Genomic DNA, 18,710 nt, shown 5'->3' with positions numbered 1-18,710 from the left:
CTTTGGCCTTGTCCACTTCAATTCCTTTTTCTGAGATAACATGTCCCAAAACAATCCCCTGCTGTACCATAAAATGGCATTTCTCCCAATTCAAAACTAGATTGGTCTCAATGCAGCGTTTGAGAACCAAAGTAAGATTATGCAAGCATTTATCAAATGAATCGCCATATACACTGAAATCATCCATGAATACCTCAATAATGCTCTCAATGTAATCTGAAAAGATACTAACCATACATCTCTGAAATGTAGCAGGAGCGTTGCATAAACCGAATGGCATTCTCCGAAAAGCAAATGTGCCAAAGGGACATGTGAAAGTCGTCTTCTCCTGATCTTCTGGGGCTATGACAATCTGATTATACCCCGAATAACCATCTAAGAAACAGTAATAGGGGTGGCCAGCCAATCTCTCGAGCATCTGATCAATGAATGGTAGGGGGAAGTGATCCTTTCGAGTTGTCGAATTTAGCTTGCGGTAATCAATACACACCCGCCACCCTGTTTGAACTCGAGTTGGAACCAACTCATTCTCATTATTCTTCACCACAGTAATGCCAGACTTCTTGGGTACCACTTGAACTGGACTCACCCATTTACTGTCAGAGATTGGGTAAATCACACCCACACTAAGGAGCTTCAGAATCTCCTTCTTCACAACTTCCATCATTGGTGGGTTTAATCTCCGTTGCGCCTCACGTGTTGGCTTAAACCCTTCTTCAAGTAAGATTCGGTGCATGCACATGGAAGGGCTAATCCCCTTAATATCCGCTATAGACCAACCAATGGCTGTTTTATACTCTCGGAGTACTCTCATTAATTTGTCTTCTTGGCCTTGGTTAAGATTTCTTGCAATTATAACAGGAAGTGTCTCGTTCTTCCCCAAGTAAACATATTTGAGATGCTCCGGAAGAGGCTTCAATTCAAGTGTAGGAGCTTGAATAATTGATGGCTGCAATTTATCATTAGAAATCGGCAAATCAAGAAATGCAACCTTCTTAAAAGTCTTGTCAAAACCACTATTGAGTGTGGTTATGACATCCATGATCTCATGAGACAAATCTTCATCGGTCAACACAAGATGCTCCCTCAACACAACCTCCAAATCATCTTCACTATGCAAATCTAAAACTCGTTGAGAAAGACTATCCAACACATCAATAGAGTAAACAGCGTGCACATCACTTGGATATCTCATAGCCTCAAAAATATTAAATCGAATAGTTTCCCCATCAAATTCCATGGTCAACGTACCGTCATGCACATCAATTTTAGTTCTCGCAGTTTTCATGAATGGCCTTCCCAACAAAATTGGAGTGGAGCATGGAATAGATTCATCTTCCATATCAAGAACATAAAAATCAGCCGGAAACACCAATTCATTAACTTGAACTAAAACATCTTCTATTACACCCCTGGGATAAGCATTCGACCTATCAGCAAGTTGAATAATCACCCCCGTTTCTTCAAGTGGACCGAGATTCAATGAAGCATAAATGGAGAATGGCATGACATTGATAGAGGCTCCCAAATCCAACATACACCGCTCAATTCTTTTATTCCCAATAGTGCAAGGGATAGTAAAAGTACCAGGATCCTTACACTTTGGTGGAAGCTTCTTTTGTAGAACTGCGGAAACATTCTCCCCCACACTAACTTTTTCATTACCCCTCAACTTACGCTTATTAGTGCACAACTCTTTCAGGAACTTGGCATAGCGCGGCACTTGTTTAATAGCGTCAAGAAGAGGAATATTCACTTCTACCTTTCGGAATGTATCAAGAATCTCCTTGTCAACCTCTTCCTTTTTTGTCTTTTTCAGTCTGCTTGGGAATGGAGGTGGAATGACAATAGTAGGCTTAGGCCTGAGTTGTGTAGGGGTGGTTGGCTTTGGTGGAACATCATCATTGACTGAGCAATCGACTTGTGGCTTGGATGACAATGTACTGGGCAGTGGAGGATTAGGTGGATCATATTGCGTCCCACTACGCAAAGTTACTGCACTAGCATTCTCTTTGGGATTCATCTCAGGTTGTGAAGGCAATTTATTTGACAGATGAGCCTCCAACCGGTTATATGATGCCGCTAATTGTCCCACCTGATTCTCCAAACTCTTGATGGAAGCTTGGGTGGTTTGCTGAAATTGAAGAGTATTTGTGGCAAGAGCATTGATTAAATCCTCAGTAGAAGGTTTAGCATTTGGTGGTGGAGCAGCCTGCGGTGGTTGTGATGGTCTAGGTGCATAATTATTTTGAGACCTCTGTTGTGTAGTGAACCCAGGTGGTCTTGCTGCTGTTGGTTGTGGAGCTAGTTGTTGTTGATTCCCATATCGAAGGTTTGGATGATCACGCCAGCCAGGATTATAGGTTTGTGAAAATGGTTCATAATACATCTGACGTAATTGACCAGGAAAATTTCCTACAGCGTTAACACCCGCAGTTTCTCCCTCTACTAGAATGGGGCACGTATCAGTAGGGTGCCCCACTACTTGACAGATTCCACATGGCCGCACCTGTTGGCCCAAAGCTAATTGTTGTACCACTGAAGTCAGTTGAGCTATCTGTTGACCAAGTTGATTATCAACAGTAGTTTGCACCTCGTTAACCTTTCTTGAAGATGACATATGCTCCTGGCGAGTGCCAAACTGTTGGGAATTAGCTGCCATATTATAAATCAAGCTCCTGGCTGCTGCAGGAGTCTTGTCCACTAGTGCCCCTCCACTGGCTGCATCAATCATACTTCTGTCCAACGGCAGTAATCCCTCATAGAAACATTGAATCAATAGTTGCTCACTGATCTGATGGTGAGGACAACTAGCACACAACCGCTTAAAGCGCTCCCAGTAATCATAGAGTGATTCTCCCACAGCCTGCCTGATGCCACAAATTTCTTTCCTTATACTCCCCACTTTAGACGCTGGAAAATACCGCTCCAAAAACAAGGTCTTCATAGTGTTCCAGGTCTCCACAGTACCAGGGGGGAGATAATACAGCCACTCCTTTGCTGAATCCTTTAGAGAGAAAGGAAAAGCTCGGAGTTTTATCTGTTCTTCTGTCACTGAGGCTGGCTTCATACTGGAGCATACAATATGGAACTCCTTGAGGTGATTATTCGGATCCTCACCAGGCAGCCCATGGAACGATGGCAATAGATGAATGAGGCCCGACTTAAGCTCAAAATTCACATCAAGAGGTGCATATTGAATGCAAAGCGGTTGTTGATCAATATCTGGCGCAGCCAACTCTTTCAACGTCCTATTTTGTGCCATATCTCTGTAAGATGTAATAGAATCGTCTGAATCTGAGTCGTGAGACAATAAGGGCACTTTCACAGGATCCACTTGATGAGCAAGACGTTGAAAGAGTGGATTATCAGTAATAGTCCGCGAAGTCCGAGAAGAAGATGAAGTAGCAAGATACTGTTTGATTGCCTCCAACCTATTCTGAGTGTCTTCGCCAGACATATAACTCTGAGATGCCAAGAGAAATCAAGTTAGTAAGCGTAAACCAATATGAATAATAAAAAGAATTAAATAGTTCCCCGGCAACGGCGCCAAAAATTTGATGCGTGTCGTATTGCGTACCAAATTTAACAAATATTTTATTTACTCTAAAACCAATTATTTAGTATAACGGCAAATAGAGGTCGAACCCAAGGGAACTATATTCAGTTTATTATTCACATAAGCTTAACAAAGTTAAATTGGAAAGGGGGGTTTTGGAAAGTAAAAGTAAAAGCAAGAATTATAAAAACAATTAATAGCAAGAAGAGATTAACAACGATTTTAAAGATGGTTAAGAATTATTCTCCACCTCAGACAGTCATGCAATTATATCAATAATGAATATTATTCCGATTCCCAATTAAACTATTAACCCTACAGATAACGCTTAAGCAGTCAATTATCTCAATCTCCCTATCACAATCAATTACGGCTAAGCGCTCAATAATTAATTCTTTTTACCAAACAACAAACCTATTAAGCATACGATTCATTTAATTTAGTAAAAGCATTAACAACAGTGGAAATAGGTTAATCTAGGCAATAAATCAATGAAGCATTTAATTCATTTAACCTAGGTTTTATTCTTCATCACAATCAACAATGTTTTTGACCACATCATCAATTGCAATTTATCACAAACACTTAGAATCCTAAACTATTAGGTGAATAGAAATTCTAAGATGACAGTAAATAATGCAAGCCCTAATTAGTTGTACACCCTAACAAGGAATCACAATATTTCATACAATAGGCATAGAAGAATAGAAGCAATTTAACATTATGGAAATCAAGAACAATATTCACATCTCAAATCAAACATTCATGTCTGGGTTTTGAATAACCCTTAACCTAAAAGAAACTTAGCCAACAATCATGATTAAAAACATAACCAGAATCAAAGAATAAAAGAGTTTAGAGAAGAAGAAAACTATTGAAAAGGTTGAATGCGATCCTCCTTCTTCTCCTCCGCTCTCTCTGTGTTCCTCTCTCTAAAATCGTGTATCTAAAACTTAATTCACGAATATGACCTAATCCCCCTTTTATTTCCCGTCTAAAAATTAAGAAAAATCGAATTTGGATTTGAATTTTAACGCGTGCCGCGGCATCCATATTTCCTTGCCGCGGCACGAGGCTTCAGATATGCGATATGGGCTTTGCGTGCCGCGGTATGCAACTTTCCTTGCCGCGGCACGAGACTCTCTGTTTCTCTTGTAGCGGCAGGGACTTTTCTCTGTAGCGGCAAGGACCTTTCTGATTTCCCTCGTAGCGGCAGGGACTTTTCCCTGTAGCGGCAAGCTTTCAGATTTCTGTACTTTTGTTCTTTTCTCGATTTTTCTCCTCTTTAACACTTTACTCCAATGGTTAGAATCCTACAAAATCATCATTCAACCAAAAATCATCAAAAATATACAATTATCCTTAAAAATAATAATTTAGATTAAATGAATCAAATTAACAAAACGATTCTAGCTATCCCCAAACACACTACTTATGAACACAAAATCTGATAAGTAGAAAGGTAAACTTTATACAAAAATATACTTATCACCTGCCCCTTCTCTTGGCAAGCCTCTTCGCTCCGCTTCATCTCCAACTGGACCATGCCCTCCAAAGCTTGGTTCCGGGACCCGAGGTTTGCCACCTTTTACTGCTCCTGGAAAAGTTGGGCCTCAGTCCCCTCCAGTTCTTCCACCAACTTCTTATGTTTGACGTATTTCCTATACAAAGTTTCCTCGTGTTGAGCCCGAACCTGGACAATCTCCTCATGCTCAGCCTAAATTCGGGCAACCTCCTTGGAAAGGGCCTCCCAGACAGCTTCCTGCTGATTAACGGCCCCCTCCAACTTCGTTTGGGTCGTCTCCTGCTTCACTACCATCTCGGCCACCAACGATGCATTCCTATGGGCCAACAGGACATCCTAGAACAAATCAAAGTTAGAAAATTCTCAATAAATAATGATGATGAAAGAAAAGACAAAATAAACATATGACTTACCGCAGTGGCCTGATGACGAATGGTCTGGGAGACAAAGAGGGCATCCTGGCTAGCCATGGTAGCGTATCGCCTGAGCTGAAGGGTGGACATTATAGTCCCCACCTAGGCTAACATGTCCACAGTAAGTAAGGTCGTGTCCTGCCCCAACTTAGGCTGAAACCCGGTCTCAGCTATCAATCGGTCCACGATCTATTGGGGAGTATTGAAAGCATCCAGGCAATCGGCAAATTCCACCCTCTATTGAATGAGCAGGGCTCGAGCAACCTCATCCCGTTGGTCTTGACCTTCGTCCCAAGCTCGGGACACCATCTTCATCCTCTCTTCCCAAAGGATCAAGTCACCTTCCTCGGGAAGGGCTGGGTTGATGGGAAGCCTGGGAGCCTCCGGAACCTCCTGCAAGATAAAGAGGCTTTCCCAAAGGAATGATCTTCAACTAGGAGAGGATCCTTGGTCCTGGTCTTCTTGGCCCGCTTCGGAGACTCTGCAGTGACCGAGCCGCTTTTCTCTTGTCTACCCCTCCTCCTTGAGAAGGCTCCTGCTCCAAGTTAATAACTTCAGGAGGAGCAGATTGGGGCAGAATTGGCTCGACATACGCCATCAGAATGGAGCCTGCAACTGGATCCCTCTCGAAAGCCTCCAGGATTGACCCTGAATCCTCGAGTATCAACTCCATGATCTTCTTTTTGGCTGGGCCCTTGGCGGCCCTTTTTGCAGAAGCCTTGGTCGCAGCCGCCCTGGCCTCGATCATCTCCTTCATTTAGCCACTAGATTGGACATATTCGGGTCACCTGAGAATGAAAGAAAAAGAAAACGGATCAGTAAAGTAAAGGAATGGGGGTAACATACAAAAATAAAAGAAACCCTTTAGTCTAAAGTCCTCCGGGACAAACCCTCAACTCAACTCTCTTAGGGAAAAAGAATGAATTTGGTCCCCCATATCATCCGGGTCCAAAATGCTACCATATTGAAGGAACAAGGATGAGTGCATGAGGGTCAGTGTGTCTATAGCAATGGGGCAAGGAAGCCGCACGTTGCTAACAGTCTCAGTCGAATAATCTTGGTATTGTTGCCTATTCCTAACAAAGCCTTCAAAATGAGGAGTAAAAGTTCAAATTAGAGGCATTTTACCTTGCCCCAAAATGCTAGCCCCGAGAGCTTCAATGTTAGGTTGCCTCCCCTTGAGAAGGGCGTCCAGTTCATCAGATTTGGCCCTCTCTGCTTGACGGGCCTGCTCCTTCTTCATCTTCTCCACGTTCGCCTTGGCTGCGGCCTTCACTGCCTCGATGTGGATAAGGGCCAACTCCTCCCTCAGGGCAGGATCCCTCTCGTATTGAAGTCCTCGGAAGCTAGGGACATCTATTGACTAGTTTGCGGCAATCAGCTTGACCAGCCGAAGGTTCTCTGTAGTCACGAAGCCCCCCACATCCAGCTCCTCGGCACTAAGAGTGGCCTAGAACTTTTTTTTATCCATGATCGATTTACTGAGCCGAGTCCAAGCATATGGACCTGTTTTCCAGGATCGTGAGTGTCTAAAAAAAATTGGTTATAATTTCTCTAAGTGTCGAAAATTAAAAAAAAAAACGTCTCTACAAGTATTTACTTAGATACTCCCTATATATATTTACATAGATATGTATAAAATAATATATTTATATATGTATAAAGTGTTTATCTAATGGAGTTATCTCAATCTAACATAAAACAAATATTTAGACATCTAACACCATTAAAACAATTATGTAGTATCAAAGTATATTGTAGTAAATTTATTTAAAGTATTATTATATAATGATATATCAACTAACAATATAAAATATGCATGAATAATATTATATAACATTGTGTGGTCCAAGTTCAAAAAATTATTTTATTATTTTCAATTGTAATTAAATAATAAATATCTATATATAACTTTTTGCTGGGTATAAAAAATGACAAATGATTAAAATTTGGTCAATTTTTTTTAAGTTAATAGCCTTAAATTTTTTTAATCTTTTATTTAATTGATATTTATAGTATTTTTCCAAAAAAATAAATTAAATTAAAATACACCATATAAGTTCTTTTTAGGGTGCACTAATGCGTATCATAAGCCGTAAAAAATTTGATAATAATTATTCTTTATTACTCATTAAATTATTAGTAAAGCAGTAGTAAGGGTCGATCTCACGAGAATTATCAATTAAATTTATTACTCAAATAAATAAAAGTTAACAAAAATGGGTTTTTATGATGCAATCAAATAAAAAGAAATAAAAGAAACAACAAAAACAATGAATGAAAAATGTGATGATTAAAGCAGTTAAGAGATCATTCGGCGCCACTAAACAATCATTCAACCAAATAATAACATCATTGAATATTATTCCCTACCAAATTACTAATCATAGGTAATACGAAACCATCATTAAATTTCACAATATAATTAATTAAAGAAAACACTCTTAATTAATATTATTCATAAAACAACCTAATGGCAAACACCAAAGATTTTATTTAATAAAAATATTAAGCATAGTGGAGATAGGTTAGTCTAAGCAATAAATCCATAAACATGCAATCTATTTTAGGGGTGCACATTTTGACCCGAAAACCCAACCACCCGGCCCAGACCTGCACCCGAGACACCCGAGAGAAAGTTAAAACCCGCACATTCGGGTCGGGTTCGGTCTCAACCCGAGCTTCATCGGGTCGGGTTCGGGTTGGATAAATAAGTAAATCTCAGGTTCGGGTTAAACCCGAACCCGCCCGTGATGTTTCATTTTCCTTCTTTTTTTTATTTTTTTAGTTTTAGGAAATAACCTAAAAAAAAAAAAACTAACCTAACCTAACCTAAACTAAAAGCCCAAACCCAGCAGTAAGCCCCCGAGTCCCCTAACCCCCTCCTCATCCCCTTCCCTTCGGCGGCGCCTTACCACCAGCAACCCCAAACGACGACGCCAGTGCCCACCCAGACCAGATGCCGCTCCCTCCTCCACCTCTCGTCTCCTCCGTGGGTTCGGTCAGAAGCTAGGCTCGGCGCCAGCAGCGCGGTACGTCTGTGGGTTCGGTCTAGGCCTCCTCCTCCCTGCCAGTCCAAAGCCAAGGTATATATATTTAAATTTAATTATATATATTTATATTAGAATCAGTTAGTTATATATATTTAAATTTAATTATATATATTTATAGGGAATTTACTCATTTGGTACCCTATATTTTTGCAAAGTATCATTTTGGTACCCTCTATTTTCAATAATGCTCATATGGTACCCTGTATTTTAAAATTATACATATTTGATACCCTAGACTCAAATTTGATAGATAAATTTTTGTCAATATGATCAAACTGTCATCAGTTATATGTAATTAAGTAATTAAATTTAAACTTACATAATTGACAACAGTTTGATTAAATTGGTACAATTTTATTAATTAAATTTGAGTTTAGGGTACCAAATATGTACGATTTTAAAATACAGGGTACCATATGAGCATTATTGACAACAGAGGGCACCAAAATGATACTTTGCAAAAACACAGGGTACCAAATGGTTACCTACCCATATTTATATTATATTTTTATTTTGTATATGATTATGTTATCCCCAAAAAATTGGAGTTTGATGACGTGGCAATAGAAATGACAAATGGCAAGGAATGGTTGGGTGATCTGGCTTAGGAGTGACCCGTTAAACCAGTGAAGAATTTGGACTGGCCAGTCACATGTTTGTCTGCCCAGGCATGACCTTGTCCGACCAGTCACATGTTTGTCTGCCCAAGCATGACCATGTCTGACCAGTCATGTGTTTGTCTGCCCAGACATGACCTTGTCCGACCAGTCACATGTTTGTCTGCCCAGGCATGACCTTGGCCGACCAGTCATGACCATGTCCAACCAGTCATGACCGTGTCTGACCAGCCAAGTGCATGTCTGCCCAGCCAGGTGCATGTCTGCCCAGTGAAGGTTTGGCCAACCAGCCTGAATGTGATATGGATCGACTAGACAAAGCAGGGCTACGTGAAATAACAAGAATCGGTCTTGGCTTGCACGGGAATCTCTCAATTTATCCCACGAATATAGTGTACTGTTATATTTTGAATATTATTGCAAATTAAATATAATGAGAATAGCAAAATATCCCGATTATGGGGGGATACCATATGTACGATCCTGAGCCTATAAATACAAGGCTTATGGCATCATAAAGGGGACTTTTGGAACTTTTGATTGAATTCTTATTTTCTAGAGAGAGAGTACTTGTATTTGAGAGAATTCTTGTATTCTTGTAATCTGCACTGAAGAAACTTAGTTGACTCAGGTTCATCTGATCTTCAGTGCAGATCTATAATCACAACTCTAAGTGGATTAGGCTATTACCAACACATTGGGGCTGAACCACTATAAAAATCGTCTGTGTCATTTATTTCTCTTGAAGGTTTTTATCGTTTTTTACGTCTACACGTCGTTGGCCAAAAACGCGGTCAACAGATTATATAATATAATTATATATAATATATATATGTATTATGTATATGTGATGATTAATTGATTTAGATGAATATAATATAATGTTAATGTTTGTTTGGTTTGCATTTGGTGAATTTATATTTTTTATTTTGATATAGGATTTTGAGTTTTGATTTAATAGAAAGTTCTAAACTTAAAATTGTATTAAGATAAAATTGAAATTGTTATTTGGAATTGGATATTTAGAATTTTCAATTGCTTGATTGTATATGTAAAATTAAAATTGTTATAATTATTAGTTTAATGTATATTTGATATTTTGAATGTTGGATTGTTTTGCTTGATTGTATTTATTATTTTGTATATGTGGTTTGGTGTTTGTAATGTTAGATTTTAGTTGTAGTGGATTGGACGGGATTAGTGGATTTTAGGTATGCTCGGTTGTTAATCATTATATTATATACGTTTTTGTGCTCTATAGATTATGGATCTTGATCAAGATCAAGTAGATGAAACTCCACCACAACCTCCACCTACCAATGATGAAACTCCTATAGATCAAGCACAAGGTATACCTAAAAGAATGGGTAAAAAAAGAGAGAAACCTCATTTGGCTCCAAAAAAAACAAAAGGGTCAAATATTTGGGAGCATTTTGAAAAATTTCCCCCAGTTGATCCTAACGACAAAGAAGAGATACCCAAATGTATTTGTTGTTAATGTGGGAGTGAGTTCTTCTGTGATAGTAAAAAGCATGGGACTAGTCATCTTTGGAATCACTTTAGGAATGTTTGTGAGTTTAGTCCATATAAGATTGATGAGAAAAAGCAAGAGATTTTAAGTTTTGAGCAGTAATAGGAGGGAAGGAGGGGGAAACAACTTTAGTTCCGATGGCTTATAACAAAGAGGCATGCATGCTTGCATTATCAAAGTACATTGTATTGGATGAGTTACCTTTTAGACATGTTGAGGGGGAGGGTTTCCTACAATTTGTTAGAACCATACAGCCTAGGTTTGATATCCCTTCCAGGATGACTGTTGCTCGGGATGTGTTGGAATTGTATGCTAAAGAGAAAAATAAATTGAAAAATATTTAAAGCATGAGAGGGTATCCATCACCACTAATACATGGACTTTATTCAGAATTTGAACTATATGGTCATCACGGCGCATTGGGTTGACTCTGATTTCAACTATCAGAAAAAAATCATAAATTTTTGTCAAGTGGTAGATCACAAAGGGGAGACTATTGGCAAAGAGATTGAGATTTGTTTAGATAATTGGAGCATTACAAAATTGTTTGTCGTTACGGTGGACAATGCTTCTTCAAATGATGTTGCTATTCGGTTTTTGAAGAGACGGTTTAGAGAAAAGGAAAATGGTCTCATTTTAGATGGGAAGTTTTTACATATGAGATGTTGTGCTCATATTGTAAACTTGATTGTCACTGAAGGATTAAAAGAGAAGCATGATTCGATTGCTAGCATTAGACATGCTATCAGATATGTTAGGTCTTCTCCCGCTAGGCTCAAAAGGTTTAAAGAAGTTGTTGTAGAATAAAAAATTTAATGCAAAGGACTTCTCTCTTTAGATGTCCAAACAAGGTGAAACTCTACATATCTCATGCTTAATTGTGCATTAAGATTCCAAAAGGCTTTTGAAAGCTTACTGTGAGATGCAAATTTTGTGAAGTATTTTGAGGAGGTTGACAAAGATGGAAAGAAAAAAGAGGGGCCGCCTACTGAAACGGACTGGGAGAATGCAACGGTATTTGTGAAGTTTTTGGAGACTTTCTAGGATAATACATTAAGGTTTAGTGGATCAACCTATGTTACAGCAGACAAGTACTTTATTGAAATATGTAATCTGCAGTGCACTTTGTATAGAATGGCAGTTGAGGAGGATGACCCGTTGTTAGCGAGTATGGCATAGAACATGAAGGTAAAATATGACAAATATTGGGGAAAGATTGAGGAATGTAACGAGACCCTTATAATTTCCTTGGTTCTTGACCCAAGATACAAGCTCAAGTATCTCACCCATTGCTTCAAAGCTTTTTATAGTCCACTGGCATGCGCTCAGATGGTTAATGAGGTAGAACAAACATTACGATCACTGTTTGATTTGTATGGTGGGGGCTCTACATTACTTTAGCCATATATGACCCAGTCTCAGTCTCAGTCTCACTATCTACCTCACCCTAATGGATCTTCCTCTTCCTCATTCACTACTACTTCTAGTTTGAATGAGTATGCTTCGTTGCATGATGAGTTGTACAATAATGGAAAGAGGAAGATGGTGGTAAGACAAAGAATGAGGTTGATATGTATCTAACTGAGGATGTTGAACCTATGATTGAGGGTGTCAACTTCGACATTTTGAAATGGTGGGCCAGAAATGCATCCAAGTACAAGATCTTGTCAACCATTGCTTGTGATGTGTTAGCCATACCAGTTACAACTATTGCTTCTGAGGCTGCCTTTTCGACTGGTGGTAGAATTTTAGATCCCTTCGGAGCTCACTAAGTCCTAAAATGGTTGAATGTTTAATACGTCTCAAAAACTGGTGGAGCAGTTCACATCAACCAATCATTGTTCGAGAGTACATGGATGAAAATGAAGTTCTAGAGACATCAGAGATTCCGAAGTCTGGTAAGTTGTTAAACAAACTTTTATTTAGAATTTTATTTATGGAATTAAATATTGTTTGAAATTAAATAATATTTATGGAAATGTATAATATTGTAGAGATCACAAGTGATAGTGATACTACAACTGCTGGAGCTAGTGGTAGTGAAAATATTTCTGTTTCGCCTTCTGGTTCTATTAATGCTCCATCTACAGCCTCATCACTTGCACAAGGAACTGATTGAATGAAGATGGGAACCTCATCTTTATACTTTGGTTATTTTGTGGACTTTTTAAGTTGTAGTAGTTTGGTAACTTTTTGTTAAGGACTTTGAAATTTGAATTTGGACTTTTGGATTTGGACTATGGCATTGGTAATTTGGTATGGACATTTAAATTTTAATTATGGACTTTTGAGTTTATAGCTAATTATGGTTAGAACTTGGATGTTTCATATAAGTTACTTATTATTAATAATTTAAATTCTCTTTTTCTTTTTTCACTTTTTTATTATTTTTTTTTCTATTGAAGAAAACAAAACAAATGTGCTTTTCAACTAATCCCAACCACACAACTAAGGGAAAAAAATTAATGAAATTCTCTAGAAGGGCAGACTCAAAAACTTGATAGTGTTGTTTAGTTATTGTCACTATGTGATTGGTTGGTCATGAAGATCCATTTAAGTAAAGCTTATATTATATCATTTTGGCATATCCTGTTTTTTTTTTTAACTTATAGCACTTTTGGGCATGTTTTTATCATATAACCATTATTTTATGCTTAAGGATTTAAAACCCCTTTAGTCCATGATTCTACACACACCACCAAAAATTCCAAATTTTGGATTCAATGAAACATAATTGTGGTGCTACTACTTCCTTGAAAAAAAAAATCCAATTTGCAATGAAAGTGGGGTATTTTTATTTATTTATTTATTTATTTTTAAAGTGGGTTTTAGGGGAAGAGAGAATTTGAGAAAAAATGGCATAATAATGTTATTACTACTACTTGTACTAATTTTTAAAGTAAGACAATGAAATGCAATTGAATAATAATGTTTCATTGCCAATTGCAAAATTAGTTGCTCTTATTGATATTCTAATTTTGAGTAAACTTGTTGAACATCATCAAATCTAAAATATGAGTTTTTAGTATGGTTGTCTTTTGAGTAACCTGAACCCGACCAACCCGACCCCCTTTCAGACGGGTTTGGTTGCACTTTTCGCACACCCGAACCCGACCCCACCCAAACCTGACATGTCCACACCCGACCTAATCCAAACCCGAAGAAATCCGAGAGCAATTCGGGTGGTTTCGGTATTAATTTCTTCCACCTGACTAACCCAAACCCGACCAACCCAAACCCGCCCAATGTGCACCCCTAATCTATTTAACCTAGGTCATATTCATCATCATAATTAAAACAAATTTCGACATTAATCTAAATTATAATTTATCACTCAAAACTTAGAATTCTAAACAATTATGTGAATAGAAATTCTAAGATGATAATAAATTAAAGAGATGAGCTCTACTAAATAAGATCTAAACAATAATCATAGAATTAAGCATAGATGAATATGAATAATTTGATAATCAGGAACAAAATAACAATGAAAATTATTAAGAACAAGAAATCTAGGGCTTTGAAATCATCCTTAGGCCTTAACCTAAATAGAAACTTAGCTACACATGATTAAATAAAAAACATAAAATTTACTAAGAGAAAAAGTGTAGAAAATAATGTCTCTCTAAAAGAGAGTATATAGTGTGTTTTCAAATAGAGACAGACCTCTATTTACAATAGTCCCATGAATGAGAGCTCGACCTTTGCTAAGAGCAGACACTCCACCTAGGAGTGAGAGCTCCACCTTCTCCAGGAGCAGACATTCCACCAAGGAATGAAAGCTTGACCTTTACTATAAGTAGACACCCCACCTAAGAGTAAGAACTCAACCTTTTCTAAAAGCATACACTCTGCCGCCCAGGAGTGAGAGTTCAACCTTCTCTAAGAGCAGACACTCCACCTAGGAGTGAGAGCGCCTCCCCTGTAAGAGTAGCTCCACCTCAGAGTAAGAGCTCCTCCTCACTAATAGTAGCTCCACCTCGGAGTGAGAGCTCCTCCTCTCTAAGAGTAGCTCTACCTCCGAGTATGAGCTCCAAAGTTCCACCTCTCTAAGAGTAGCTCTTCCTAAGAGTGAGATCTCCTCCTCGCTAAGTATGGGAATGCTTCCCATCATACACTTTTGTAAAAAGTATTAAGTATCCTACACTACACAGACTACAATACTCCTCGAACAGTTCGACAAACTCCTCATCATCTCATCATGTATTTCAACATCTCAAAGGGTTTCTATGTTTGTTCACTACTCACTGGTATCCAGCCAAGATTTTTTTTTATCAATAAGGAAAAATTCACAACAAACACGAAGCTGTGACATATCTACAAGTTTGCTAGAGTGCAAATTTTACTCTACAAGCTAGAAAATATACTAAGTGTGGAAGAGCATTTTTTGGAAAATGTACTAAGAGTGGATGAGCATATTTTAGAAAAAATGCTAAGTATAGAGGAGCTTCGCAAAAGTCTCACCAACATGCTTAGAGAAGCTATCCATAAATTCGCTAAGTGTAGAGGAGTTTCACAGAAATCCCACCATTATGCTTAGAGAAGCTCTCTGTAAATTTGCAGAGGAGCTTCGCGAAAATCCCACTAATATGCTTAGAAAAGCTCTTCATAAATTCGCTAAGTGTAGTGGAGCTTCGTGAAAATCCCACCAACATTCTTAGAAAAGCTCTTCATAAATTCAACAACTTTTCTCTAATTTATTTATGAGAAATGTTCATAAAATGTATATATGTATTTATAAACAAATATATATGCGTATATTTATCTATATATATATAAATATAGGCTTTGGATTTAGTCACGCTACATCAAGGCTGTGGTTAGTGTTTGGAAGATTAATGCGGAAGTTCAACTCATCATCTTGATCCTATTGTTGACTCATTATTTTCATGTCAGTAAAAAAAAAGAGAGAAAATATGAAATCCCACTTTTGTTTTCTTGTGATGTATGTATAAACAAAACTGAAAGCTCAAATTATAAGATTAAAAAATAAACAAAGAGAAACAGATAAGACCAGAGAGTATCACCAACTTGTCACACGCATATATATACATATTAATCTTTATATGCACAAGCAATTTATAAAATTCCTAATGGAGAAGATTGTATAAACAATTGCAGAAGACTTTTTTTTTGGTAAAATAATGCAATTAAATGGAAATAAAATCAATGTATGGTGATACATACATGTTCAATGTGCTTTAGCCTCCCATAGTACAGCTTTTGCCATTGAACTTGTGCGGCCCATTTTTTTATTGGTTTGCATACACCCAAATTTTGATGCTATCATGGCACAAAATAAAACAATATAGTAAGTTACATATTCTAAATATAAAATTAATTAATATAGAGCAGTGGTACATACTCTCATAGTACATATTCCAACATTTAAACTTATAGACATTCGACAAGTCATAAACCAAAGTTGTTGTATCTCGTTAGGAGCATTTTTACGCTCTTCAATTGTCAGGAGGTGTGCGTAACAACTTATCACCTGCACATAGAACCAAGGCAGAGATGTAATGTGTTAAGTGCAAGCTGTAATGCTGTAAGAATCTATACAAAACTAATTATTATCAAATTAAAAATAAGATTCACTCTTATTTTTTTGTTCGCTGGTTTTAGTTTTCAAGTTTTAGATACCAAAAAAAGTTTTACCTAGCCGGGAAAAAGTGTTACCTAATTCATTAATCACCTCCCCATTTGTTACTTTTTACTTTGAAAGTAGTTATCACTTTATTGTTTACCCACTTCTACACCCTATAGTCATTAATGTTACAGAACAATATGAAGCCTTATTCACAATAATAGCAATAATCTTATATAACTTTCATTATTAGTATTACCAACTCTATATATATATATATTTTAATTATTATGTCGTGGTAAAGTAATCCACAACCCCAAGGCTCCAAGATTCAGCTACAAAACAAACCAAGAACAAATACACACAGAAAAGTGTACTAAAACACAAACACTTGGATAACAAAAAATAGAGAAGAGAAGAAAAAGAATCACACGGAGAGATTTTATACTATTTCAATCTTAAAATTAAGGCCTACATCCAGTCTGAGCACTTCTCCACTATAATGAATCGATGTTACAAAACAACCAGCCCTTCATCCTCTACAAAGGTTCTTGAACACTCTGTACAACTCAAATTATGAGCACTTAGTTTACACCACAGTAAATTCTCACACACTCAACAATGTACAAAGAAAATTAACCTTTGTTCTCTCAATCCCTCTTTTCAAAACCTCTCAAAACTCTTATTATTCTTCTACCCAACTATTGAAACCCCTGGATATATATAGTTGCAGCTCCAGATGCTTTACGTGCTGAATGTAAAATTAGATCTGTTGTAACTGACTAAAAGTTTGTTGTAACTGTCTAGGCTTAAAAGAGTAACAAAAGAGATAAGTTATTTAATGACCTCTTAATAACAACATGTCATATGCCAGTGATATTAGGATTACCCCAACATATTCCACCTTAATCCTTATATTAATGGCATAAGACACTACCTTAGATCAGGGGAGAAGTATACTCGAATTTATGTCTTCATCATTCTTCAAGACCAATCAAGTTCAAACAATATTTGAACTTGTTCAAAGGCAGCACCTTAGTACCCAAGTCTGCTGCATTTTCTTCAGTAGGGACCTTTTCCAAGTCAATCTCTTTGTTTTCAATTTTCTCCCTTATCTAGTACATCCTAATGTCAATGTGCTTTGAACGCTCATGGTACACTGGATTTTTGCTGAGATGAATTGCTGACTGACTATCTGACTATACAGTAACTCTTCCCTTCAACATCTTTAGCTCTTTAAGTAAGCCTTGAAGCCAAATTCCCTCTTTGATAGCTTCAGTTACTACCATAAATTCTGCCTCAATTGTAGACAATGCCACCACAGGTTGTAGTTGAGTTTTCCAGCAAATACAATTTCCATTCAACAAGAAAATAAATGATGTTACTGACTTCCTATTGTCTCTATTTGCTGCATAGTCAGAATCCACCAATCCTTCGAGTTCAATCTGTCCCTTGGCTTTCTTGAAGTACAATCCATAATTAAAAGTGCCTTTGATGTATCTTAACAACCATTTCAAACCTTCCCAATGAGGTTCACCTAGATTAGCCATATACCTACTTAATACACTTATAGGATAGGCTAGATCAAGTATGGTACTCACCATTGAGTACATTAAGCAACCTATTGCTTCTGAATAAGAAACACTTTCCATTCTTTTTGTATCTTCATTATTCTTTGGACATTGATCATTTGAAAATTTGAAATGCCCAGCAATAGGCATGCTAACAGGTTAAGAATTACTCATGTTGAATATGTCAAGCCCCTTTGACAAGTATCCAGTTTGAGAAATAATCAACTTCTCCTCTTTGTTATTCCTTGTAATGACCATGCCAAGAATTTTCTTTGTTGTACCCAAATCCTTCATTTCGAACTCCTTACTAAGCTGTCCTTTTAACCAAACAATGTGTTGCTTTTCTTTTCCAATTAGTAACATATCATTCACGTATAAGAGTAAGAAAAAAACATCACTTGTTTCTAAATTCTTGTAGTATAAACATGTATCAAACTCATACCTTTTGAACCCCAAACTAGTCACAAAATCGTCAAACCTTCTATTCCATTGACGAGGCAACTGGTTCAGACCATATAAAGACCTCTCTAGCTTGCATACAAGTTCACCACCTGGTTGTTCTACCTCAAAACCTTCAGGTTTACTCATGAAAATGGTTTCTTCAAGCTTTCCATTCAAAAACGTTGTTGTAACATCCATTTGTTCCACTTGAAAATATAGCTAGGTTGCTAAAGCTAGCATGATCCTTATAGTTTTATACTTAACTACTGGTGAGAATACTTCATTATAGTCTATCCCCTCTTCTTGTGTAAATCCATTTGCCACAAGTCTTGCTTTATACCTTTTTGCCTCATCATGTGTTGCCCCTTCTTTTAGCTTATAAACCCATTTACAAGCAATTATCTTCTTGTCTT

The 18,710-nt window shown here is 37.4% G+C and overlaps 1 protein-coding gene across 1 annotated transcript; it reads right to left on the bottom strand.

Moving 5' to 3' along the window:
- Nucleotides 1–17,262: 17,262 nt before the first annotated feature.
- Nucleotides 17,263–18,006, bottom strand: LOC133796286 (secreted RxLR effector protein 161-like). The gene is made up of 2 exons (XM_062233759.1): nt 17,491–18,006; nt 17,263–17,400 (listed from the first exon to the last, which is right to left on the bottom strand). The coding sequence occupies exons 1-2, from the start codon at nt 18,004–18,006 to the stop codon at nt 17,263–17,265; spliced, it is 654 nt and encodes a 217-aa protein (XP_062089743.1).
- Between the last annotated feature and the right edge of the window lie 704 nt (nt 18,007–18,710).

Source organism: Humulus lupulus, chromosome 8 (assembly GCF_963169125.1).
Source record: "Humulus lupulus chromosome 8, drHumLupu1.1, whole genome shotgun sequence".
Lineage (NCBI taxonomy): Eukaryota > Viridiplantae > Streptophyta > Magnoliopsida > Rosales > Cannabaceae > Humulus > Humulus lupulus.
The sequence above is the reverse complement of the archived record's forward strand: the minus strand, read 5'-3'. Positions and strand labels throughout refer to the sequence as shown.